We start from the raw sequence: 27832 nt of genomic DNA, 5'->3' as shown, positions 1-27832 counted from the left end.
GAGGAAAAGCAGGCGAGAGAGGAAGAGAAAGCAGGAGCGAGGCTCTGGAGAGAGAAGCGGAGAGGAGAAGAGAAGGGGAGCTATTGTGTTCGGGGTCCGCGGAACGAGGGAGGGAGGGACGGACGGACGGAGGGGAGGAAGAGCGGCTGGGACGCCGTGGGAACGAGCCCGAGAGCCGGACGCAGCCTGCGGGTTCACCGCCGTGGCGGTTTAACCGTCCTGAGTGGATGGGATGGAGCCGGGACCGTCTGGAGCTGGTAGGTCAAAAACAAAACAAGCACTGATCAGAGGGGTCGTGGGGTTTGTGCAGAAGCATGCATCATACATGCATATTTATCTGCAAAGTAGTACAGGGCGAATGCACGAGAATTTGCACATTTATCAGTCCTGAGTAGCATCAAGGACTGTGTTTTTGTTTGTTGGGTTGATCACACAACAGCACCAGGATCTCATGTAGCTTAACCCAACAGTCAGGGTAGTGACCTCCAAAATGCATCCTGCAAATCATAACTTGCAAACACACACAAAAGTGTGACCAGGTGGTGTTGGAGTTGGGGGTCGTGGGAATCCTGGGTGAGTTGAAACCCTAATAAGAGGCCCATCCCTACTACCCTCTTTGCTTGCATTAAACCACGCCCACTGAGTGCACACACACACACACACACACTCTGGTACCCTCGTGTTGCACATCCCGGCAAGATCCCAGGAGACAGTGGGTTGCAAGTCTCATTCTGTCAACATAAAGTCAATAACGAACATCACCTCGGATCAGTGTAAGCCTTGGACTGGCATTCGGGACTAGCTCGGGTCTAAAGTATAGATTTGTGTCAGTGCTAAAACTTGTACAAAGTCACACTTTAAAATGCATGAATGTTGCCTGTCTGTTTTGCTGTGCGAAGTTCAGGAAGGTGGGACCGGCCGATACGATGTTATCACGGTACCCAGGCGCCGGTTTGATTTGTATGGCGATGCAGTATGTATCTCAAATATCCTGGTTCCATTCATTCGTCACAATTCTTAACAAATCATTCGCTCAGAACGTGAATAGTTTAGAGCACCACCTGTAGGATCATAGAGGAACTGCAACATGTTACCACTTTAACCGCAAAACATATGTATTTAAAAAAAAGTCAGTGCGGGGGTACGTATAGATAAAATATTAAACATAGTATATTATTGTATAAGTGTTAAGGTTGAGAATCACCACAGGTGATACAATTCGATATTTTCGCGATACCTAATGTAGGTGATGATTCGACTTGTATTGCTGTTCTGTAGCCGTCAAGATTTTTATAAATATCCATTTCGATATTAATGTTTTTTTTTGACAGGATTCGTTACATTTCTAAACAATCTCGACATATAATTTGCTCGTACCATTGTCTGCTAGTGTGTGAATAGTTTCCATGTAGTATAGAATATACAGTTTATAATAGAATATAGAGAATCTGCAACTCTTATTTTACCACCTTAAATGCAATCATGTGTTAAATAAAATTAATTAAAAAACAAAAACCAGTGCAGTGATACATGTACTGTAGATAGATCGTGGCAAATAATTTACTCCTACTACTGTTTGTTAATGTGTGAATAGTTTAGAGCACCACCTGTAGGATTGTATAGGAACTGCAACTTATGTTTTACCGCCTCAAATTACAAACAGGTGTAAAAAAAAAAATTAATGCAGCGATAGATGTCAAGTTCCATGTATTGCCACCCGAACAAATCACGATGGGCACCTGAAATCATTTTCCCTGTCTCTAATAAGTATAACTTTTTGTGTGCGTCAGGTCTTTAATAGGTGAATTAGTGGTTAGCATTTCAGGGTTTTTTAGGGTCTTCTAGGGTCACTTCTAAGAAAAACGCACACAGAGAGAATGGTGAAATGAAGCAATATTTAAATTTTTTTTATATTTTTCTTTCCTAGCCCACACTGTGGATTCATTCCATTTGGGTTGCTGGGTTTAGATCACATGACATTCTGTCATCTTTTTTCTTTTCTTTTCCACTTGCTTTTGGAAAAGAAGCCAAAGCATGTGCTGTCTGGGTAAAAAAAAACCTCCCTAACCATTGATTATCTCATTTCTTTATTTACTGTATAGTTAATAAAAGTTTTACAGCTATTCTTGGTATTGTGTTTGTTCAGGTTTTTCACATTACCTGCTACGTTTACATTACCTGCTTGAAGTGACAAAAATCTGATTTATTTTATCCTAATGTGACACAGATCTGATTATTATTTTTTTTATATTTGTCAACACACAAATCTGATGTTTTTCACTTTCGTACGTTGTCCTAAATTTTCCAGTGGCATCGCGCACGGAATTCAAAGCAGCACTAACAATATCCGATAAAACAGCTAAAGCGAGGCGTCTGGTTGTCTTCCGTTTCTAGCGTCAGACTTAAAGTGGGAGGCGAGGCCTAAAAGTTTGAAGCGCATTAGAAATTGTTTCTGAGGTAAAATCAGTTAGAATTGTCCGCTAAACAAGTGCAACTGTAAAGTTTCTTTGATTGTGAAACTGTAGGCACAAACTGTTTTTATTGTGAAGCACGAGTGTAAGTTTGTGGAAACACAGCACACGACCCCTGCCAAGTGGAGTGCAGCAGCAGACGATTTTTTCGCAAGTGTAAATCCAATCTTTTGTGTTTCTTGTATATGGATCAGGTGCTTAAAATTCTTTGCCGCGTTTAATGTTCAAATTAAAATTTTATTTGTCACATACACAACCATACACAGTACAACTGCACAGGAAATGCTTACGTCACAGGAGTGTACGGGATTGACTTTTCAACAGGGATGAGAATTAACGGGGTCACTTTATACAATATTATTGTGATCCCCAGGTGCTGGTTCGATTTGTATTGCGATTCTGTTACAATTCTTTAAAAAAAAATGTGGCAATTTATATATATATATATATATATATATATATATATATATATATATATGTATATATATATATAAATATAAATTATAAAAAAAAAAATTTTAAGGCTGAACTTTGAGAACTCCACATTGTCGAGCGCCTGGTTGGAATTTGATGAGAAATATATATATTTTTTATTTTTTTCCTCTATATTGAAATGATTTTAAAGCGCTAACCAAGCAGTTCTCCTTTCCAATAATTTTTAAAAACTCAAACTTGTCACAAATTACAAACATTCAAAAAAATTGGGAAAATTAAGTGTCACATGATATCATGAGTTCAATTTATAACTTACAATTTTTCACGTGCATGAATTGCTTTCGGTTGCCTGTTGCTTTTGTGAAGATCTGATAGAGTAAGAGACATAAATAAAATGACCCTGAAACACCCCGCTTGGTTTCATAAAGACGGCCGTAATAAAGTATTGCTGTTGGATTGCGCGAGTCTAGTTGTGCTAAAACGTGCGCCGTGCGTGCAGGCCACCTGTCTGACATCATATTTGTTCCTAAAGTTTCTTTCGCTGCCTGAATGTAAATTCTGAATGCGAGGTGAAGGGCAACGCCCATTAGCAAGACATCTGGACTCCAAACGGCAAGCCAATAAGAGCTTGGGTTTCTGCTGCCCTCCATTTCTTATCCCATAAGTAGGGGTGGGGTGGGGTGGGGTACGAGGGACGGACTATTGTCCTCACTCTTGTGGCTCTGGCTCTCACTCCTACCATCTGCCTTCTTTCTGGCCACAGTATGTGTGTTTGTACGCGTGTATAAACACCAGTTTTCCTCTCCCAGCTCTCACACACGCTCGATTGCAATTGACCCGCATCGGTTGCAACTAAGCGATCGTATCGGATTTCTTCAAATCAGATTTCGCTCGCGTCCCATAGAGTAGTCCTTTGGGGGGGAAAAGATTGATAGCCTCATCCAAATATGATGGCGCAAAACGAGCTCTGCAAACCCCCCCACACACACACACACACCCGCGGGTCGCCTCATCTCCATGACAATGTGTGTTGCTGTGGAGTCGCCATGGTGAGGCTGGGAATGTCGTGTGCGTGTATAGGGGGGACGTTGCGTTTGTGCGCGACATGTCGGTGATGTGGGGGCGTCTGATTCAGATTCGCTCTTGTACTTTCTCCAATTCCTACTCTCTCTCTCTCTCTCTCTCTCTGACTCTCTCGCTTTCTCTCCCAAAAAAAACATGATCGGTAACGCAGGAGTCGGCGCTCTTCTTGTGTTACTTTTGAGAGTTTACGCATACACCCCAGCACAAACAGGTGTCTAAACTCAGCAAGACAAGTTCAGCTAGAGGACAAAGAAAAAGCTGAATTTGTACAAATTCTAAAAATAAATAATATATACAGTATATTATTTTCGATTTTCTGGGAATTTTTCGAAATGTCTGGAGGAACTTGGAACGGCTTGGCAAACTAAAGGCTGTTAATCACGCTGAGGCTGTTAGTCGTGCTTGTTGTTGTGTGGGTTTTAAATTAACTATGTTTTGGGGGGACAAAAAAGTACAAGCAAGAAAAAATAAACCGAAAACCTAGAAATGGAGAGTTAATGGTAAAAAACAGAACGCCAAACCCAACACTAAAAAGGGGGTTAAAAAAATTAAAGTTAACAACAGCACACTAATAAAGCCCAACCCTGCCTTCATCCTGTGTTTGGTAATATTGGGCTGTATGTGTCTTAGAATGAGACTTTTAGTGTTGGGCTTATTTTATCCTGGACTGGATGCTGTGTGAGGTTTAAGCGTTTGGCTTTAATCAGTGTTTGGTATGGTTTCAAGTTTTGGTATGGTTTTATGTTTTACTTCTGTTTAGTCAGTATTTACCTCCGTTTTGTGTTTGGCTGCTCTTAGTGTTTGGTTGTTGTTATTTATTTAATTTTTTTACAATGAATGAAATCCAAACCCAAACACAGCCCATCACTGAGAGGACAACCCAACGCTTAATGTTTACTTACATATTCGCACGAGAGTTACCTGAAAGCAGAGGTTTGTAAACTTGAATCCATACCACTGATACCACTGATTATAGCCGAACACTTAAACCCGCATACAGGTACAGCATACGGTGAAACATATCAAATGTATTGTGGATTATGCAGGGTTTGGGAGGTTTGCAGATTTGTCAAGACAAATTTCATAAGAAAGGAAACCGAGCAAAAGTTAACCAAGTTAAAAATCCAAACATGTAAGTGCAGCACTGAATCAGAGCAAACAAAAACCAAAAACAAATGCAGCCCAACATCAAACGCATGAAACGTAAAATGCATATTGCAAGTTCAGTGTAATTATCTAACTTGTCATAACATGTGCAAGTCAGAGGAAACTGAAAGCAGAAGTTTGTAAACTTAAAGCCAAACAACAACACTAAACGCTGTGTGATAACAAACACGGTTTAGAGCCAAACACTTAATTAAACGTCACACAGTATAAAGTCCAGAGTGTAACTTGTAGAACTGATTTACTGGGGTTGTGGGAGGTTTGTAGACTTGTCAGAAGGACACGTGCGAAAGGCAACTGAGAGATAAAGAAGTGAAGTTTTTTTTTTGTTTGTTTTTTTTTCTTTCTTAAAGGTTCTTAAACTTGTTGAGCAAGAGGAAACTTGGAGACAGAATTTGGGAAAAGTTGGAAAACCAAACACTGAACTCAACACTAAGTTAAAACCCCAACACTTATTACAGCTCAATACCGAATGCAAACAACACTAAACAGTTTAATTAAAATATAAAAAAAAAAATGTCTGTTTTTATTTATTTATTTCTATTTTATTTTATTCATCACGTTGAACATTTGTGAAAGGAATGAAATCATGGTCCAACTTTAGACAAAAGAAGTTCTAAGATATCCTAGGATCCTTAACATGAGTGTGTAACAAAACGATAGTATCAGAAAAGGAGTCTGATACTTAAGCATGTATCACATGACCAGGAGTGCTGTTGTACTGAATATCAGCACTGATGCTAATATTTGTGTTAGGCACGAGGGCGTAGCACAAGTACTGGAGATATCACCGCCATGCTGATATTGAGTACAACAGAGTGTGATTATTGCTTTTATTCAACAGTTTCACAAAGTGTTTTATTTATCATCAGCTGATTATAATTGGATAACCTCTGTATAACCTCCCGCGACAGGTGGAACTAATTAAACGTGAATGTGGAGCTGGTGACCAACAGTTTTGCACACAATTAACAAGTGTGAAAGTAGTTATAAATTGTGTAACCAAAGTAAATTATGTAACCAAAAGACGAGGAGAATAAACCAAGGAGTTTGTACACAGGCCTTACGAGACATAGTTTATATTTCCACTTTTTCCACTTTAGATTATCAGCACTGGTAGTTTACAGGTCCTGAAGCAAAGTAAAATGGAAAGCTAGTGCACTACGTATGGTGTACAGTTCCTTGTTCCACAAACCAAGTAAGTGATCCTAGAGAGGGATTTAGGAATCAGGCGTTAGGAAGCTAGTTAGCTATGTAGCTTGCGCGAGATGTAAAATAAAAACAAAACAAAAACAAAAAAAACATGGACGTTCGGAGGCAATTCAAAACAACCAAGAAGCTATTAATAGGGAGACAAATTGTTGTTTAGGATGACATCAGATGTGTTTCCTTGCTTAAAAGTTCTCCTGTGACTGATTTTAAATGTTGCTTTTGGCAGGCAGCTGCTCTCTCCTCTGACCAGTACTGTGTGGTGATAGATATATTATACGTTAAGCTCTATATCGCCACTCATGGAATGGCACTCTTTCAATCTGATTACTCGGTCGGAACTAACTGTTGTATTGTAGTTTTAACTTGTCTGATTAAAGTTTTGTTGTATTTGTTCACTAGCTTGGCGGGAAGCTAAGAAGTCTCGAACTTTGGTTAAGTTTTCGCATCGGGAGTGTTTTAGCTGAAAAAGTCCTGATAGCTAACTAGTAACTAATGCAATCAAGTAGCTAACTAGTTGAAGATACAATCAAGTTGGTTTTTTTGGGGAATTTTCTATGACTAACTTTTTTGTTTTATTGTGTGTAACTCGAGCACACTGCTTACTAGAAATGGGTGATATGAAAAAAAAAATCACATGACTCAGATTACTGTTAGGAATGTCATGAACAGTGGCACCTCTGAGTGGCGCAGTGGTAAAGTGCTCGCCCTATCATCCGGGATCGCTGGTTCAATCCCGGAGCTGGAGGCCTAGAGACAGCTGATTGGCTGAGCTCTCTCAAAGGGGAGGGATGAGAGGTACTTTGTGCTCCCACATTAATTACGGCTCTGCAGTCAATCAGGGGCGTCTGTGAGCTCACGCACGCGGAAGAAGCGGCTAGCGCTTTCCTCCGAGTGTGTTACTCCGTCCCTAACGGTGCGTGAGCAAGCAGTTCGAAAAAGATGCGGTCGGCTGGCTTCAACCTGGCGTCGGAGGAAACGCGTGATAGTCTTCGGCCCTCCCGGCTGAGTGGTATTAGTAGCCTTTATGTGGGAGCCCCCTAGTGACGGGGAGGAATTGGCCACGACTAAATTAGGGAGAAAATCGGTAAAAAAAAAAAAAATAAAAAAGAAATGTTATAAACATAACATTGTATTAGAGTTTGACCAAAATCTGGGCTAAATGTATGAAAAACAAGAGCTCAAGCTAGAATTTTATTCAGTATTGAATAAAATTAAGCTTCGACCTTTATTATTTATGTATAAATGTTTACTTAACAGGTTGTTGTAGTTCTATAGAAACATATCGATATTTATGGAGGTACTGTCAGTATCATATTGTAATAATTCGCATCCCTTTCCTGATTTGATCTGTTTGTTTTCATCCCCTTGTGAAGGTTTTTGGCTAGCATCCTAGCACCATTCCTCCCTATGCACTTCATAGCAGTATAACTGATGTTTTTTCAATGTTTGCTTGAGTCAAGCTCTTTACTGAAAAGTATCCCAGTAAAAAGTTTGTGAACTAGTAAAACGAATAATACTCTGACTGCTCTCTCACCCAGTTAAGACGATTTTAACTTTTTTTTTAAATTTATTTATTTATTTATTTATTTTTTACGTTCAGGAATAGAATTTGTGGTTGTTTTCACATATTTGTGCTTTGACATATTTTGCGGATATATTTCATGTATCTGTACTGCACTTGTTGTTTTATTAGAGGATGCTTTTAACTTTTACTCTGCTTAAAAATACAGCTACATTTGATGCAGGAATTAAAAGCCACCTGATGACTTTTGTGTAATTGCATGACTTCCCGTTCCTTCGAGATACACCTAATAACGTAACAGGTGTTCGAAATCAGAGCCGGAGCCGGATGCAGTCAAAGAAGGAAACACCATGTTCACAATCAGGAAGAGAGAGCAAGAGAGAAATATTTATTTATTTACTTTTTCAATAAAAGGGCTACCAATACTAGCTATGTAATTTTGTACGCAGTAAATGGAGGACTTTCACTTGAGTTACATTTAAGAGATCTCTCTACTTTTACCCAAGCGCAACATCTGTGTACTTTGCCCACATCTGTTTTGATTGTTCGACTGTTTTTGTTTATCTGGAACAAATAGGCTTGACTTGACGGCCTTCCAAAAGATCAAAACACTTTCTCTAAGCGGTATTTCCAAAGCTGGATTATTAAAACATCAACTTTAAATGCTTTTGCTCTCCCTTCCTCTCATGCTTCACCGACCTCTTACTACCCCCCATCCATCCGTCATGTCTTTGTTCTCCCTTCTGTCTTTTGTCCCCTCTCGTCCACAAAGTCTTCGTTCAGGTTGGTCGTTTAAGCCCGTCCCTCATGTTGCTCCGTATCATTCTCTCCCGCCTCTCTGCATCGCCTTCTTTGCTCTCCATCTACGCCTCTTTCTCGTTACTCTCTGCTCCTCAGTGTGCCGTAACGATGATCTCATCATTACCGATACTCTCACACTAATCAACATTCTCGTGCAGTAATGTGTGTGATCTCATCCCTAGGGATGACATCGGCTCCTGTCACTCTCTCAGTGATGTTGTCATATGATGAGGTGTTATGAATAATTATTAGAAATGAGATGAGAGACACTGAAGAAATTACACCAGACTCATCCTGATTTGTAAAGTTTTTCGTTCTTCTTCCTCCTTCATTGTTAGGAAAGTAGATCGGTTTGAAAACGTAAGGTGTGACCTCCTCTCCTTGATAACACATTTTAATCATTTCAGATTGTTGTAAATGTATTTCCTGGCAGGATTTGTTAATATGGGACACAAGCGTGTCACATGTTTACCAGTTTAATCGCACAGATAAGGGAAACATTCCCGATTTTACTTTATTTTGCAGAGTTCCTCATCGCAATAAAATCCTTTTTTGGTTACAGCTTGCTCGTGGAGCTTTTCAGCACACTGGAGTCGATTGTGACCCATGTTTCAGACCACAGCCAAGCCGGCCTCGGTAGAAAATCTTCAGGATTTTTCTCTTTTTTTTCTTTTTTCATGCAGGTCAAATAGGATTAGCATTCTGCAGAAGTGTGTCTCACACACAACCACAACCCTAGTATGTACTGTATGTATGTATATTTATATATACACGGTACTGTGCAAAAGTAAAGCTCAGTAAAACCTAACAGCGGTTTTACTTATAGTTCTGTGCAAAAGTCTTGGGCACATACAAAAATATGCCATAAGCAAAAGATGCTTGTGAAAATATTTCTGCATAAAAGAAACTATAACGAGCAATAAAGAGTAATAAAATAACCAGTAAATATCTGGAGTGAAAACTAATCAGGAGTTTTAGACACAGGTTTGCACAGTACTATAAGTAAAACAGCTGTTAGGTTTAATGAGCTTCCTGGAGAATATGAGTTCTTCTGGTGACTTTGTCACACTCGCTCCTTTCTGTTTTTATGCAAATCCCAGAAGCGTACATTAGGTTTTTTGTTAACATCTGAAAACTGGTCTCTTGTACTATATTTCTTTCTTTACAGCCATGCGTATATTCTCCTGTAATTTTATTTATTTATTAATTTTTTTTAAAGTTGTGATTTTGTACATAATTATGCAGACATGATAAACATGTATAACAACGTTGCTCCAGCATATAATATATATATTATTTTTACTTATTTAATTATCATTCATGGGTGCAAAAACTATTACCTCCGGTGCTGTGGTGAATTGTGTAACGAATATTGAACATAAACGTCGTGATAGCAATCAATCTCGTGACTTGTATGATCGATGTTAATTAATAACTTTTTTTTCTTTTCTTTAGTGCCCATGGGGCCGTACCCCCCGCCCCTGCAGCAGGTCTTCCAGGCTCCCCGGAGGCCGGGCATGGGCACCGTCGGGAAGCCCATCAAGCTGCTGGCCAACTATTTTGAAGTGGAGATCCCCAAGATGGATGTCTATCACTACGAGGTCGATATCAAACCTGATAAGTGTCCTCGTCGGGTCAACAGGTACCACCGCAGTCCCTCATGGAACATGTCTTAATACATCTTGCTTCTACGTCACACTAATACCCTCCTCCTCTCCTGTGTGCCGCAGGGAAGTCGTGGAGTACATGGTCCAGCATTTTAAACCACAGCTCTTCGGTGACCGCAAGCCGGTATACGACGGGAAGAAAAACATCTACACGGTCCTGGCTCTTCCCATAGGGAGCGAGAAGGTCCGGCACAGCCCGTCTTTATGTGTTGTATTTTTTTTTTTTTTTGGGCATGACGTTTCTGACCCTGTGCTCTGTGGTATCGCAGGTGGATTTCGAAGTGACCATCCCGGGTGAGGGGAAGGACCGGATCTTTAAGGTCTCCATCCGCTGGCTGGCGAAGGTGTCGTGGCGGCTGCTGCAGGAGACGCTGGTGAGCGGGCGGCTACAGGTCCCGCTGGATTCGGTCCAGGCTCTGGACGTTGCCATGAGACACTTGGCGTCCATGAGGTACGTGAGATAACAGCAGTGCACGTGCTAAGTAGGATGATGATAAAAATTTTTTAAAAATTTTATATGTTCATACACAATACACAATTTTTGTCCCATATTAACCCAGTACTTCTCCGTGACTCTGCAGGTATACTCCAGTGGGCCGATCCTTCTTCTCTCCACCCGAAGGCTACTATCATCCTCTGGGAGGAGGAAGAGAGGTCTGGTTCGGCTTCCATCAATCCGTACGGCCGGCCATGTGGAAGATGATGCTTAACATCGATGGTAAAAGGCATTGTTTCTGACTAGCCACATTGTTCAATTTTATTTATTTATTTATTTATACTTTCTGTTCAAATCGGATTTGCACATCAAGACGGTTTACGTTCATAATAACGAGGGACTCATCTCTGACTCTAAGGTGGACATCATCACCGATGCACCGTCTGGGTTAAAGCTTGTCATGTTTGTGTGACCACTCATTCATCTCCAACATGTGGATGTGATTTTAGCAAAAACAAGCTCAGGGCTTTTGCTCTGGAGGACAGAAAGAAGTTAGTCGGCTGTATTTGTTGAGGTCCAGAAGAAGAAAGAAGGCCAGACGCTTCACGTTTAACTTTTAACGTTTAACTTTTAACGTTTTATCAGCTGTTGCGAGCGAGGCTAAAAGTGAGCGAGGCAAAAAGTCGCACGGATTACAATCTAACCTAATCTAATCTAATCTGGAAAATGTCAGATTTGTGCGTTTTAACAGATCCATGCCACAAAAATCTGACTTCGGGCCAGTAATGTGAATATAGCCTTAGAAGTCATTAACATAAAGTGTTTTTTTTCTTTTTTCTTTATCTGCAGTGTCAGCCACCGCGTTCTACAAAGCCCAGCCCGTCATCGAGTTCATGTGCGAGGTCCTGGACATCCGCAACATCGACGAGCAACCCAAGACCCTAACCGACTCCCAAAGGGTCCGCTTCACCAAGGAAATCAAGGGTGAATTACATCTCACACACTTAAAAGTTCACCATTCAGACGTCATCTCCGTGGGATTGTGGTCGGGATTTAGGTGTCAGCGTCTAAGGTGTCTTTAGCATTAGTTGCTGGTTCAATCCCCGGGTGATGCTGTAACCTCTCTTTGGGGGGAGACGTTAAAAGCCCTGGAAGTAAGTGTAGGTGTATATGAGGTCTGATTGAATTGTTCCCCCAAACATTTCTATAAAAAAAAAAGTTTGTTTTACATTACCTTTGAGCAACACGCTTACATTTAAATGAATTTACTGCACCAGCTGGTCTTTGCTTTTAATACGTTTACATATGTACAGTTTTTATTTTATTTGTATTTTTTTTAGATGACTTGTCGCATTAAAGTGAAACAATTTTAAATTAGAAAGTGTAATTAAATAAAGCATGAGTATGTAGTTTTATTGTACAGTATTTCACTTTATGGAATAAAACGCTGGGCTGGTGCTGATATTTAGAAATTAATCACAGTGTGTTTGCGTGTGCTTCTTTTTTAGGCCTGAAGGTGGAGGTGACACACTGCGGTCAGATGAAGAGGAAGTATCGTGTGTGTAACGTGACGCGTCGTCCTGCCAGTCACCAGACGTGAGTGTGTGGACCCGAGTTATGAAGTTGCTCTTTTTTTTTTTTTTTTTTTTACGTGTTTCTAGATCATTTTTTCAGAGATGAGTTATAATGCACTAAATGTATAATGCACTAAATGTAACTAAACGGTCGGTTTGTTATTATACAAGCGCTGTACCGAATGTAATGCAGAACTGGTTATAGCGCTTTTATTAACTGATATTTAACAGAGATAACTGCTTCATATTAATATTATATTAATGTAATGTACATTATACCATTTTTGACTCTGTGTGCATGTATGTATGTATACATGTATGTACAGTGTTGTGAAAAGTGTTAGCACCCTTCCTGATTTCTTATTTTGTTGCATGTTTGTCACATTTTAATGTTTTTAAATCATCAAACAGATTTAAATATTAGTCAAAGACAACACAAGTATTTCTGTACAGCCTTCGTTATTCAACTTCTTTAAAATATCTAAGATAAATGGAGTTGTAATTAATGTTAATCAAGTTAATCATGACTTGACTCGTGAATCATAGACTAGACTTTATTATTGAGAAATAAACATGGATGTTTTTTTCGCAGGTTCCCGCTGCAGCTGGAAAGCGGGCAGACGGTGGAGTGTACAGTGGCGCAATATTTTAAACAGAAGTACAACCTGCAGCTGAAGTACCCTCACCTGCCGTGTCTGCAGGTGGGCCAGGAGCAGAAACACACCTACCTGCCCCTGGAGGTGAGTCGTCCTCGTCACGGGAACGCTTCTTCTCTTCTTGTTGGAATTCTAAACCTCATGACAAAACACACACAATCTCAATTGCTAATCTTTTTCATTTCTTTTCTTTTCAGGTGTGTAACATCGTAGCAGGACAGCGATGCATCAAGAAACTGACCGATAATCAGACGTCCACTATGATCAAAGCCACAGCGCGCTCGGCACCGGACCGACAGGAGGAGATCAGCAGGCTGGTGAGCACTGCCCTCTAAGGTCCAGGGGTAGAAATATAACACATAGGTTTCTTTTAGTGTCACATTCAGGCAAAAGCGACATCGTAATCCATCGACTCTTATCACTGCATCCGTCATGTCTTTAGGTTTTCCCAGATAATTCACATCATCAAATGTAGTTGTTTGGTAATGTTTGGTAATAAATTGGCACTTCTGACTTCCTTTTTCTAATTATAATCTGTTCAGATGAAGAACGCTAACTTTAACCTGGACCCCTACATACAAGAGTTCGGGATCAAGGTGCGGGATGACATGGCGGAGGTGACGGGCCGAGTCCTCCCAGCTCCCATCCTGCAGTACGGAGGCAGGGTAAGACACACGGCTGACACACACATCTTCATCTACGAGCTGCTCAGATGTGTGAATAAAAACTGATCATAACACTCTGATCATAGAAATAGAAGTTTTGGATAAATGTAAGTTTATAATATAATAATAATCTTTTACTTTATCATGCTTATCAAATTCTAATAGCGTTCAGAAAGTGTTTTTTTAATGTGTTTAAAAAAATTGTTCAGCAATCAGCTATAAAATATGAAAAAAAAAAAAAGTAAATCATTTCTGTTTTTTTTTTTTACTTTTCACATGACATTCTTGTCAATATTTAGTTTTTTTAAATATTTTTTGATTGAGTTGTTATTCTTATTTTTTATCGTTTATATTTTATCCTTTTATTTCTTTCATATTTTAATCTTTTTTTAATCCATTTCTTGTTATTATTGTTATTATTATTATTATTATATATTTTTTTTTATTATGATGGAGTCTGGATCTAATTTTGATTTTAACATAAAATAAAAAGGTATTCATTTGTATATTTAAAATTGCTCCTTCAGGCTATTCTTTTTTTGAAAGTTCATCCACGGATCATCACTGTTGTTTTCTCTTTGCTGGTTTTATAATTAAAAACAGATTAGGATTTGGTAAAATATGTCGCAGAAAACATGACAACATAAAATAAGACAGAGGTGAAATCTTATTGGCGTCAACTTGGTAAAAATATCGGCTCGTTTCCAAGCAGCTGGTCAGGGAGTTTCCAGATTCTACATTTCTCATACGTATTTATAGATCCTGATATTTATTAAGGGGGAGTCGCAATTAGTGTTCATTAACAACCTATATCTCACTGTCTCTGTATTACCCAAAACATTCATAAAAATAAATAAATCAGCAAATAAACCCTTATCTCAGCATCTAATCCTAAAGTGGCGTTAGTCAGCGTAGAGTAAATTTGCGTCCATCTTTATTCTTTGTGCAGAACCGAGCTATCGCTACACCCAACCAGGGAGTGTGGGACATGCGGGGGAAACAGTTCTACAACGGCATCGAGATCAAAGTGTGGGCCATCGCCTGCTTTGCCCCGCAGAAACAGTGTCGCGAGGAGGTGCTTAAGTAAGTCCCAGATCATTACCTCGTACACCGCGCAGCGTGTGAAAAGATGGAGACTTCTGACGGACTTTGTCCTCTCTCTCTTTCTCCTGAAGGAACTTCACCGATCAGCTGCGTAAGATCTCCAAGGACGCCGGGATGCCCATCCAGGGCCAGCCGTGTTTCTGTAAGTACGCCCAGGGAGCCGACAGCGTGGAGCCCATGTTCAGGCACCTGAAGAACACCTACTCCGGCCTGCAGCTTATCATCGTTATCCTGCCCGGAAAAACCCCCGTCTACGGTACACAACATCAAAAAACCACACACACACACACATCTATAATGATCACTGTCTGTCCAATAACACCTGAAATAGTTGGCACTGCATCTTTTAAATCACTTTAGAATGTGTTTATTTAAACTTTAAATTAAACTTGTGCGGTGTGTAGCGGAGGTGAAGCGTGTAGGAGACACTCTCCTTGGAATGGCCACTCAGTGCGTGCAGGTGAAGAACGTGGTGAAGACGTCACCGCAGACGCTTTCCAACCTCTGCCTCAAGATCAACGTCAAACTCGGCGGCATCAACAACATCCTGGTACCACACCAACGGTGAGAGAGAGACACGGAGACATAGAGACACACAGAGAGCGATATAGGGAGAGTGGGAAGGAGAGACATGGAGACAGAGAGAGAGAGAGAGAGAAAGAGACAGAGAGAGAGAGACTGAGATGTATAGGGAGAGGGAAGGAGGGACATGGAGAAGAGAGGAACATGGAGAGATGTATATTGGGGGAGGGAAGGAGAGACATGGAGACAGAAAGGGTCACAAAGAAACAGAAGGGGAGGAAAGGAGAGACACGGAGAGGTATACAGGGAAAGGGAAGGAGAGACATGGAGAAAGAGCGGGACACGGGAAGATATATAGGGAGAGATGAATGGAGAGACATGGAGACACAGAGAGAGAGAGGGAGAGACACAGAGAGATATACAGTGGGACAAATAAAGTACAGTATTTAATCAGCCACCAATTGTGCAAGTTCTCCCATTTAAAAAGATGAGAGAGGCCTGTAATTTTCATCATAGGTATACCTCAACTATGAGAGACAAAATAAGAAAAAAAAATCTAGAAAATCACACTGTAAGATTTTTAATTAATTAATTGGTAAATTTCTAAGTAAAATAAGTATTTTGTCTCCTACAAACAAGCAAGATTTCTGGCTCTCACAGACCTGTAACTTCTTCTTTAAAAGGCTCCTCTGTCCTCCACTCGTTACCTGTATTAATGGCATCTGTTATCAGTCTAAAAGACACCTGTCCACAACCTCAGTCACACTCCAAACTCCACTATGACCAAAACCAAAGAGCTGTCAAAGGACACCAGAAACAAAATTGTAGACCTGCACCAGGCTGTGAAGACTGAATCTACAATAGGTAAGCAGCTTGGTGTGAAGAAATCAACTGTGGGAGCGATTATTAGAAAATAGAAGACATATAAGACCACTGATAATCTCCCTCGATCTAGGGCTGCACGCAAGATCTCACCTTATTGGGTCAAAATGATCACAAGAACTGTGACCAAAAATTCCAGAACCACACGGGGGGACCTAATGAATGACCTGCAGAGAGCTGGGACCAAAGTAACAAAGGCTACCATCAGTACCACACTGCGCCGCCAGGGACTCAAATCCTGCAGTGCCAGGCGTGTCCCCCTGCTTAAGCCAGTACATGTCCAGGCCCATCTGAAGTTTGCTAGAGAGCATTTGGATGATCCAGAAGAGGATTGGGAGAATGTCATATGATCAGATGAAACCAAAATATAACTTTTTTGATTAAAAAACCCAACTTGTCGTGTTTGGAGAGAAAGAATGCTGAGTTGCATCCAAAGAACACCATATCTACTGTGAAGCATGGGGGTGGAAACATCATGCTTTGGGGCAGTTTTTTTGCAAAGGGACCAGGACGACTGATCCGTGTAACGGAAAGAATGAATAAGGCCGTGTATTGTGAGATTTTGAGTGAAAACCATCAGCAAAGGCGTTGAAGATGAAACATGGCTGGGTCTTTCAGCATGACAATGATCCCAAACACACCACCCGGGCAACGAAGGAGTGGCTTTGTAAGTAGCATTTCAAGGTCCTGGAGTGGCCTCGTCAGTCTCTAGATCTCAACCCCACAGAAAATCTTTGGAGGGAGTGGAAGTCTAAACCTATGATGAAAATTACAGGCCTTTATCATCTTTTTAAGTTGGAGAACTTGTAGAATTGGTGGCTGACTAAATACTTTTTTACCTCACTGTATATAGGAGGAGGGAAGGAGAGACATGGAGACAGAGCGGGACACAGAGAGATATGTAGGGAGAGAGGTAAAAGAGACATGAAGACAGAGAGGGAGTGACTGGGCGAGAGAGAGGGGGAGAAAAGGGGTAGACAAAGAAGCCATAATGAGAAGATGAGACATGGAAACAGAGGGGAGAGAGAACGAGATGGGTAGCAACATAGGGAGAGACATGGAGACAGAGAAAGAGAGGGGAGGACAGAGTGAAACGGACTGAGAGGGCAGAAAGACAGTGTGATAGAGAGATGTAGAGAAAGAGACCGACATTGAGACAGAGAGGGAAAGACCTGGAGAGAGACGGAGAGAAGGGGTAGACAGAGAAGGCCATAGACAGAGGGAGACACATGGAGACAGAAGAAATGAAACGGAGAGAGAGACACAGTGTAAGAGGGAGGAAGTGGGAGACAGGAGGAACAAGAGCTACATGATGCAAAGAGATGTATATAAGAGAAAGTGAGCGAGACGGGTATAAAGACAGACATAGCGAGGAAGATGTGTGTGTGTATGTGTGTGTGTGTGTGTGTGATCAGATATGAGCAGATTGTTTGTGATACGTTGGCAGGTCCGCAGTGTTCCAGCAGCCCGTCATCTTCCTGGGTGCCGACGTCACACACCCACCAGCCGGAGACGGGAAAAAGCCGTCCATTACTGCAGTAAGAACGTCTCTGTACACTGAACTTCTTACACACACACACACACACACACACACACAACCACACACACACACATGTAAAAATGATGATGAGGAGGAGGATGGTGATGATGAGGGATTGGAGGAGAAGTAGCAAAAAGTTTAGGACGAGGAGGCTTTTTACTTTAATAAACTGGTCCTACATTAAGGTGTGTGTGACTCTTTAGTCATCAGCTAAAACTCTGGCACACGGTGTGTGTGTGTGTGTGTGTAAGACTGAGTGATGACGCTGTAAATCAACAATCAGAATGATGAATTTATTGAAGCTGGTCACATGAACCTGACTTCTGACTGGTGAAGACTGATGTCACTGTTTCAGACTCACAAACTGTGGAGCTCACAAGCTTTCCTTTTTTTTATTAATTTATTCATTTTACAAAAAAAACTTTCTTTTAAACTTTCCTTTCTGTATTTTTTCATATGCATTTCCTATTCTTTTTTTTATGTTTTTCTCCTTTTTAAATCTTTTCTTTTCTTTTCTTTCTTTCATCAATTTCCTTTTTTTAAGTCAATTCTTGCTTCCTTTTTCATTAAAAAAAGTTCTTTATTATTGCATTAATTTTCTTTTTAATGCAATAATAAAAATAAATTTTTTTCTTTACCTGTTTTTTTTTTTCAGGAAAATATAGTTTATTGCCTTTTTTAAAATATTTACTTTAAAAAATTCTTATATTATTTTAATTATTCTTTTCATTCCTTTTCTTCTTTTCCAGAGGATCGATAGAATGCTTTTTTGTCTTTTCTGTATACTTTTTTCTTTTTATTTCTCTGATAACCAATATTTATTTCTTTATTTTAAAACCTTTTTTTGAAAAACGTTTTTCATTTAATTTTTCTTATCCATATATTGATTTTTATTATTTTTTTCTTCTTTTTAATTAAAAAAACATTTTTTTCTTTCTCTTTTTCTTTCTTAAATCTTTCTTTCTGTTTGCTTTTTCTCCTCTTGTTGCTTTTTTTTTTTTAGTCCACATATAGAAGTTTTTTGTGTGTTGTTACTTTTTTCCTTTTTGGTACTTCAAATTTTTTATATATGTCTTTGTTTTTGCATTTGGCTTTTTACTTCTATTTGCATTTTTTTTAGTCCCCTCCCCTTCTTTATCTTTCCATTCTTTTCTTTAAAATTTTTGTAGTTGTACTACTTGTTTTTTTTGCTCCTATATTAATTTCTTTATTTATTAGATTTGCTTTTTTCCTCGTTTTATTATTTTTTTTCCACACCGTGTCCTGAACATATTTATATTTTGCTCCCATGTTTTTTGACCGAACAAGTGTGTCCTCCTTTTTTTTTTTAAGCTGACAGAATGCTACTCCTCCCCTAATCAAACTTCTCTACTGTACACGCCTGTAGTAAATATTAAACGGTTCTGCCGCGGGGGCCGGATGCGACGTTAGAAGCGGCGCTTCGTCTCCGTTTCCCTTCTCTGCTTCGCCGTTCTGCCCTCGTGGCTTTTTAAACAGCACTTCAGTGGGCGAGAGACGGAGCAGAGGTGGAGGAGGAAGGAATTAGGAGCGGTTAGCAGAGAGAGGGAGAGAGCGTAAGGCTGGGTGATGAATCATGCAGGATCAGGACTCGCGTCACCTCGCACCCTGTCCGCTCTGGAGAGCTTTCAGTCGGCGGGCGATAGTGACGAACGACTGAGTCACTAGAAGAATGAGAGGGAGCGAGGGAGAGGTGTGTGTGTGTGGGGAGGGTGTGGTGGTGAGCAGCAGCACTGACCGCATTTCCGAAGGCAGCGAGGTGAAACCAGGACTCTTAGGTTTTTTCCCTCAACCACTAGATGGCAGCATTTTTACAACATTATATCTATACATTATAGATTTCTACAGATACAGTATGACTCTGACATAGACACATGTATTGCTGATTGTAGACAACATCGCTCATTAGGTCCCTGGATATCATAAAAGGATCTTAATAAAACTCTTCAGGCTCTTATGTGTTCCTAGAGTAGATTTTGCTTAATAACCTAGCTTTTTATTTTGACGTTTTTTTTAAATCAGTCTGTCTTGAGACTTAAGAAATTTTCCTTACATACCTCTCTTTCTCCTTTCTCTCTCTGTGTGTGTGTGTAGGTAGTGGGCAGTATGGACGCCCACCCCAGCCGATACTGTGCCACGGTGCGGGTGCAAAGGCCGCGGCAGGAAATAATCGAAGATCTCTCCTACATGGTGCGTGAGCTCCTCATCCAGTTCTACAAGTCCACCCGCTTCAAGCCCACCCGGATCATCTTCTACAGGGACGGCGTTCCCGAAGGCCAGCTACCACAGGTCAGACCAGGAGAGCGCACGTATTGCTGGTCCTTCACACTTTTCAGTTTTTTTGTTAGTTTTTTTGTTTGCTTGTTTGGTTTGTTTTCTGTTTGGTTTTATTTGCTTTTTTGTTTGTTTTTGTTTGGTTTTTATTTGGGTTTTTGTTTTGTTTTTATTTGTTTGTATTTTGTTTGGTTTTATTTGTAAATTTTTTATATGTATGTATTATTTTAATGTTTTAGTTCAAGTCATATTGCAAGAAAAAAATCTTTTGATTTTTGTTTGTTTTTGTTAGTTTTTTGTTGGTTTATTGTTTTGTTTGTTTTTTTACTTTTTGTTTAGTTTTTTTGTTGGTTTTGTTTTTTGTAGTTTGTGTCATACTACAAGAAGAGAATTTTTGTTGATTTTTTTGTTTAGTTTTTTTTTTTATTAGTTTTTATGTTTAGTTTTTTTTTGTTTATTAGTTTTTTTTGTTTAGTTTGCTTTTTATTAGTTTTTTTTTTTGTAGTTTGAGCCGTACTACAAGAAGAAAATCTTTATTGCGATAGTCAGTGTAAAAAGAAAACACTTTAGCGTTAATAATGTAAAACGCTCCCACTTTGTAATCGGCATCCGATACAGCGTTACGTTAAGGGCGACCCAGCATAAAGTCCTGGTCGTGTTATTTACACTACACTCGATGTCTGTGTGTTATTACAGCAGGGGTTCTGCTATAAATAGCGCCAGCAGCACCCAGCTGTTGTAGCTAGTCGTCTCCCTGGCAACCAGCTATAGTTTCTATTCCCACAACAGTACAGAAAGTTTTATTCCCACAGAGTGGTTTGACAGAGCGTCAGGTCTGCTGTTATATAGCGCAGTTAATACCTGTATCGGTATTAACGAGGTCCTGCTGCGAAGAATCAGGTGCCGGTTTGTGTACGGCTTTGATAACGAGCTGTGTGTGTACAGTACACTGCACTACGTCACACTGATTGATTAGGTTACACAACACACCGACTTCCAGATATAAAGACATGCTTGTCGATTCCAGCGAGACACTGCGAGCTAGACTTACTGATACACTGCTCTGCTCTGGACTTATCCACATCCATCTGAGTTCTTCAATTGATCTGAATCAACAAGGACATTTTCCTCCTTCAGTCTGAGTATTAAGAGGTTCTTGTTGAAGTTCAGAGCAATTACAGTAATAACAGAACACGGCTGAAATTACAGTTTTTATATAATTTTTTAAAGAGAAGATGCACCCAATTATTTTTCTCCCTCTGATTTTTTTTTATTTTTATTGGTGCTGTCATGGTTTTAAGCTCCAGCACTATCGATATTGTACATGGAGTGTTCGAGGCAAACCGGGACTTGACACATTAATTCACCAACACCACTTGCACATTACAGGAGCTGGAAGTTATCGCCACCTCCACCCCCCCGTACAGTCCTGACCTCAATCCAAGCCATTTCCACATGTTTGGAAAAGCCATTAAAGGGCTTCCTGGGGGGCCATTGTGAAAAATTCAGTCCGATCAATGATAACAAACCTTTTACATTGGTGGTATCCAAGCAACAGTGAGATAAGTGGATCAGAAGTCCCTGTTTGACTTGAACGCTTCTCGTATTAAGTATAAAGTTCCGTTGTATACACCAGTAGTCTTTAATGCTTTGTTCTGATTGGCCAGAAATGTTTTTTTTTTTTTTTTTTTTTTTTTTATACATGAAAAAAAATCCTGCTGTTCTTGTTTCCATAGTAACAGCTCATTCACAGAGGCGGATGATTCACATAATAGACGGAAAGCATGAAATTGTTGACTGACATTTGTTTAACATTTACGGCAGGAGCCTCCAGCGTCAGGGGCTTGTAAAAGCCAGTAAGTCTACTAGTGCAGTCTTTAGGACATTTAGCATTTTCTGGGTAAGACGGCATGCTGAGAGACAAAGAAAGAGAAAATGAATGTTTATAGCTGCTGTAACAGAAACTGACATCTTTCATGGAAGTTCCACAACGTTAAAACTGAACATAAGCTTAAAAAGTGCTATATAAATATAGATTAAAAAGTGCTACATGTTGTTCTTTGTTGAATAAAATATCCGATATTAGTGTTTTTCTCGTCTGTAAGAAGTGAAGTAGGACACCTGTACTGTAACAACACTAATAAAAGGACATCTCAATTACTCGATATTTATTGTTTTGCTGAAAAGGGTGGGGGAGGGAGTTATTTATTAGCAACACAGTGTTTAATAAAAGTTTGGTTTCACCGGAACGCGACATGAGCCGAGCCGGTAATTTTTTCGAGAACAGCGCAGAGAAGCGCTGAGCGAATGAGATCATGGGGATGACGAGGCCCGAGGGTGACTCATGCCAGATCTATGTCCCTGCAGATCCTGCACTACGAGCTGCTGGCCATCCGAGACGCCTGCATCAAACTGGAGAAGGATTACCAGCCCGGGATCACCTACATCGTGGTGCAGAAGCGGCACCACACCCGGCTGTTCTGCGCCGACAAGTCGGAGAGGGTGGGTTTTTTTTCCCTAAATGAGTCAGCATCAAGAGCGCAAACAAAAACACGGTCATGCTCAACGGTTTAGAATGAAAAAAAAAAAAACGAACAAAACTAAACACGTACATGCTTAGCTTGCTTTTTTTTTTTTTCCCCCAGATTGGAAAAAGTGGCAACATTCCAGCAGGAACAACAGTCGACACCAGCATCACGCATCCCTTCGAGTTTGATTTCTACCTGTGCAGTCATGCAGGGATTCAGGTGACCGAAATTACACACGACGCCGAAAAACTTTACCCCTACGATATAAGAAACACTATATCGCTAAGTTATCTGACGCATTTTTTTTTCTTCCCGGTCGTGTTCCAGGGCACCAGCCGACCGTCGCATTATTACGTGCTGTGGGACGACAACCGCTTCACAGCCGACGAGCTCCAGATTCTCACCTACCAGCTGTGCCATACGTACGTGCGCTGCACGCGCTCCGTCTCCATCCCGGCGCCCGCCTACTACGCCCGGCTCGTGGCCTTCCGCGCACGCTACCACCTTGTAGACAAAGAGCACGACAGGTGAGTCTCGAGTAGAAGCCAAAGACACATTTATCGCTCAGGAGCTTAGACTAATGGCGCGAGTCTGAGTAAAGGTCGAGGGTTCAATTCCCGCCTTGGGGTTTGTGTGATTTGTGGGTTTCCCCACCACAGTTCAGAAACATGCAGATAAGGTTAATTGGCGCTCACAAATTAACGTATGTGTGCATTTACACTGCGATGGATTGAGACTCCAGGCCCCCTGTAACAGGATGAGTGGTATAGAAGCTGAATGAATAAATGTTACAACTGAGATTGTACTAAAAGTCAGACTAGGATACCCAAAAGTCGAGCTATTCCGGCATGTAGACACAGAAATAATATGGAAATCAGTCTAGACGCTGGGACAATATAATACTAACAAGGTGAAAAGGGCATACCGCCACCTATCGTAGTGGAGTCGCACGTACTTCGGTCAATAAATCGCTTCCTCCACTGTGTTTGTATATTAGGACAAGGACAGTATTACACATGCAGTGATTGGAAAACTTGATTAGCTTCATCTAATCATTCTTGCACTTTTATTAATTTGTCATAACATTATTCTTAAGGATCTTATCTGGTTTTAATATTGAATAACAAAAACTGACTCTTGCCATCAATATAGCTGTTAGAAGTTGTCATGGCGTTAAAAAAAAGAAAGAGAAAGAAAACAGAAGAACATATCAGGTTGTGTGCCTATCTCAAGGAAGAACAGGAATCCGAGTCCACAACGAATATGTGTTTGGTTAGAGTGAGCCTGTTTCCTTCAGGATGTGTCGTTGCATTCTATCTGTTTGAGATGCTTTTCTGCTCATCTTGTTTGCAAAGAGTGATTGAGTTCCGCTATAGTTCATCCCTCAGGAAAAGTGTTTTTCTGAACAACTCATTTAACTTCACTACACATCAATACAGTGTGCTTCTCCCGCTCACTAACTTGTTTAAAAAAAAATTTGTTTGTTTATTTTTTATTGTTTGGTTTGGTTTTTACTTGTTTTTTTAGTTTTTGCTTGTATTTTGTTTGTTTTTTTTTGTTTGTTTGTTTGTTTTTTGTTTTTATTTGTAGTTTGTAGTACTACAAGAAGAAAATCTTTATTGATTTTTGTTTGTTTTTGTTAGTTTTTTGTTAGTGTTTTTTTTGTAATTTTTTTAGTTTTTTGTAGTTTTTGTCATACTACAAAAAGAAAATCCTTATACATTTTTTTTGTGTATGTTTTTGTTGTGTTTTTTGTTTGCTTTTTATTCGTTATTTTTTGTAGTTTGAGTCATACTACAAGTAGAAAATCTTTATTGTGATAGACAGTGTAAAACACATTAGCATTAACAATTTAAAAAGCTCCCACTTTGTAAGTGGGTGGGTGTTTCTCTCGCTCACTAACGCATTTCTTTCCTCTCTTTTTCCGCAGCGGTGAGGGAAGCCACGTCTCGGGTCAGAGCAACGGCCGGGACCCCCAGGCTCTGGCTAAAGCCGTGCAGATTCACCACGACACCCTGAGGACCATGTATTTCGCCTAAGCGCGCCCTCCCGATTGTACCTCGCGAAGGCGTTGACGGGGGGGGGGCCTCGAGAAGTCTGGTCCACCCCCCTGTGCTTGAGCCAGTACACACTACAAATCCCTAGCACCTCAACACAGCGTCGTGTCCTCATCCGGCAGGACTGAGCCTCATTTACCTTCTACTTCTTTTTTTTTTTGTCCTTGTTCCTTTCTTTTTTTTTTTTAAAGTGTATGGTTGTTTACTATCTTCATACCGCGTATGTACGTTTCGTATGCAATACGGAGGAGGAGCAAAGGCACAACTCACCCGGAGATTTTGACTGCCAGTACGACGCATCGTCTCGCACCAGTTATCCGGCAGAGAAAACAGGCGTCTACACCTTTTTTTTTTTTTTTTTTTTAAGTTTTGCTCTATGGACACTTTTATTATTATTCCTTTTTTATTGTTATTATTATTATTATTGTTGTTGTTGTTTTTTCTGTTTTTTTTTAACAGCCTTGAATGAAAGATTTTAGCACTTAGAGTTAGCTTTTAGACACCGCAAGCTAGGCGGTCACGTCTTCGTCCGTGTCTGTGCTCCGGACCGTAGCGCGCCGTGAACGCGGGGGAGATGCGCCATCGTGCCCGGCGCTCTCGAGTGTAGCTGATCTTACTTAGAAATAAATGCCTGGGTAGTCAGAGGGGCAGCACTAGCATAACAGTAGATAGAGTGCTTGTTATATGGAAGTCCAAAGGGGTCATAAGTTGTGAGATTTTTACTTTTTAAAAATTTTAATTAAATTACATTTTCTCGATCGTACAGGCAGCTTAAGCTCCACTGCTTGCCACATAAATGCCAAGGCGAGGTCGTGGTAGCTGTAGACTTTGAAAAAGAAATTCAACCCAAATACCAGATTTCCCTCTAGAGCCCAAATGCAGTTGATTTTGCCAAAAATATGTCACCGTTCAACGTCTGAAGTTTGTTTCTTTAGATTTGCTCTGATGCTCCGAGGCTAAGGTAGCTAAGAAATAAGGAAAGCTAATCGCCTTAACTGCATATCAAGGACATGATCAGACAAAAGGGCTTCTTTTAGAAAAGCTAAAAAAATGGACAAGTCTTCATAAGAGTTAGACTCGTGTAGGAGGCTTGGTCTAAAGGTTTAAAGGTGGCGTTATGTGTTAGAAGCGATACCTTTTGTAGGTCCCGTGGCAAAACTAAAGAAGCAAGCTTCTAAACATGTCTTCGCTGATTTGATCTTAAGGGGGAAAATTGTGGAGAATTTTTTTTTTCCAAAATTTTCGGACTTTCAATCAGGTTTCAATCTGGCTCTTTGGGTTTCATCCAAAAAAAAAACATACCAGTAGCTTAATTGGGTACTTTGTTTTGTCATGGATAGGTGTAACCCTCAGAGGATGTTCTCCTGCCTCACATCCAGCATTCCTTATGTTCGAACCTGGGTAAAGGATTGAGTTACTCAAGATGAAAAAAAAATTTTTTTTTTAAACAATATACCTGGCTAGTATTAATTCAGGGGAGTAACTAAGTTCAAACCTTTGTATTACAAAAAAATCCCACACACGACCTCTATGGACTTCCATCCATTTAAGATAAGTTACTTCAACGTGCGCAACACAGAAACCAGCATTCCGAACCAGCCAAATGTGATGCCGACCATTCGGAGAGGCGCTTATCTTTTGGAAACGTGCATCTGTTTCAGACAGACTGTCTGTACAGGAGGAAACTGACCGCGCAGCATTCTGGCAGCCAGTAGATAAATAACAGCGACGCAAGAGATCACACACAAATCTTTCCTTCCTATTCCACGAGAGCCTTCCAGCATTTCTAAACTGGTCTGTTCACAAAGCAATACAAAAGTCTCTTTTTTTTTCTTCTTTTTTTTCCACAACCGTCGTGAGTGCTCTGTGCTCACGCTGCACATTCCGCACATCGAGAAGGACGTGACACACTTCCCCTACTCGCCTTCTTTCATTTATCACAATAACTCAAAAGACACAGGAGCATTTTCTTTCCTTCTTCTTCTTCATTTTTAATTTTTTTTTTTTAAATACCCACTATGTCGGTACCCACCTTTTTCTCCTACGTAGTAATGTGAAAGTTCTGGCGTCCGGTCAGGTCGTGCACAAACCACCCGACATCCCTCACACACACACACACACACACACAGCCTTATAATTACAAAGCCCAAGTCACATTCTACCACGTAGCAGCCATGGTACACACACACGCACGTATACCTATATATCTGCCTGGATTTCTGTCAGATGTGTACCATGTACACAGGAATTGATGAAATTGTTTCAAGTATTTTGTTTGTTTTTTTTCTTTACACATTCATGTCATTGTGGTTTCATGTATTGCATGTTTTAAATTGTGACCGGATCCTCAGCACCTACACTCCTTACATTTCTATGCCGTAAATCGTTCTTATGAATTGTAACTGCACTTGCTGCCCCTGTTGGTTCCCACCAAGGGGTCACTGTAAAGGGTGGGTGTCTTCACTTTCACTTGTTTTAGCCTCAAAAGCACCTCGGTGACAAAAACGTAACGTCACACGGGTACGGTCCGTTGAAATCTTAAAGTGATCATGGTATATAACAGTCGAATAGGTTTACTTTTTAAAACAAGTATTATGTTCGAGCCAACATCAAGTCGAAATGTATTTATAACATGAAATGACCTCTGACAGTTGGGCTTGTTTAATCGTGAGAGCTCTGATCCGATCCGATCCAGTGGTTTTTATATCATGATGCAGTACTTTAACTTACAAATCAAAGGAGCCTCGATTTGGGGGTTTTAGAAAAAAAGAAAAGGAAAGCCCCTTAGACCCAAAGAGAAGGAACTGGAGATTTACCTTGACTCAGCCTCACTGTAAAAGCAATACAAAGCCACTGCAAAAGAACGGCCCTTATCTTAGCACTTCCCAACAGGCTGATTTGGAAGTACACAAAGTGGACAAATGTTATTTTGGCTCTGTATGTAATAGTGTTGGGGGGGTTATTTTTTAAAAAGGGAAATAAAAGTTGTTTTTTATTAAATAAAATAAATACTCTTGTCGTGAATATGGGGGCAAAGAACTGGGATTATATTCATATTGAGAATTGTGATTTTTTTTAAACAGATGGTTGGATAGACTTTTATTTTTTTTGCATAGTTCAGATTCTAAGCAACGAAATGCAGTTTAGCATCTACCAAAAATGCATATACATCAGTGCATATATACTTATAATTTATTCAATATATATTTTTACTTTATATT

General features: G+C 40.2%; 1 protein-coding gene across 1 annotated transcript; it reads left to right on the top strand.

Moving 5' to 3' along the window:
• The first annotated feature begins 83 nt into the window (after window positions 1-83).
• On the top strand, window positions 84-27610 carry ago1 (argonaute RISC component 1). The gene is made up of 19 exons (XM_053488136.1): window positions 84-257; window positions 10144-10330; window positions 10419-10539; window positions 10625-10806; window positions 10937-11073; window positions 11641-11775; window positions 12300-12387; window positions 12958-13105; window positions 13219-13338; window positions 13564-13686; window positions 14636-14769; window positions 14862-15046; window positions 15195-15354; window positions 17642-17732; window positions 19847-20041; window positions 22394-22528; window positions 22672-22773; window positions 22882-23081; window positions 24485-27610. Exons 1-19 carry the CDS (start codon window positions 233-235, stop codon window positions 24591-24593), a joined length of 2577 nt encoding a protein of 858 aa, XP_053344111.1. The 5' UTR covers window positions 84-232; the 3' UTR covers window positions 24594-27610.
• The last annotated feature ends 222 nt before the right edge of the window (window positions 27611-27832 follow it).

This window comes from Clarias gariepinus, chromosome 26, assembly GCF_024256425.1.
Source record: "Clarias gariepinus isolate MV-2021 ecotype Netherlands chromosome 26, CGAR_prim_01v2, whole genome shotgun sequence".
NCBI lineage: Eukaryota > Metazoa > Chordata > Actinopteri > Siluriformes > Clariidae > Clarias > Clarias gariepinus.
The sequence above is the reverse complement of the archived record's forward strand: the minus strand, read 5'-3'. Positions and strand labels throughout refer to the sequence as shown.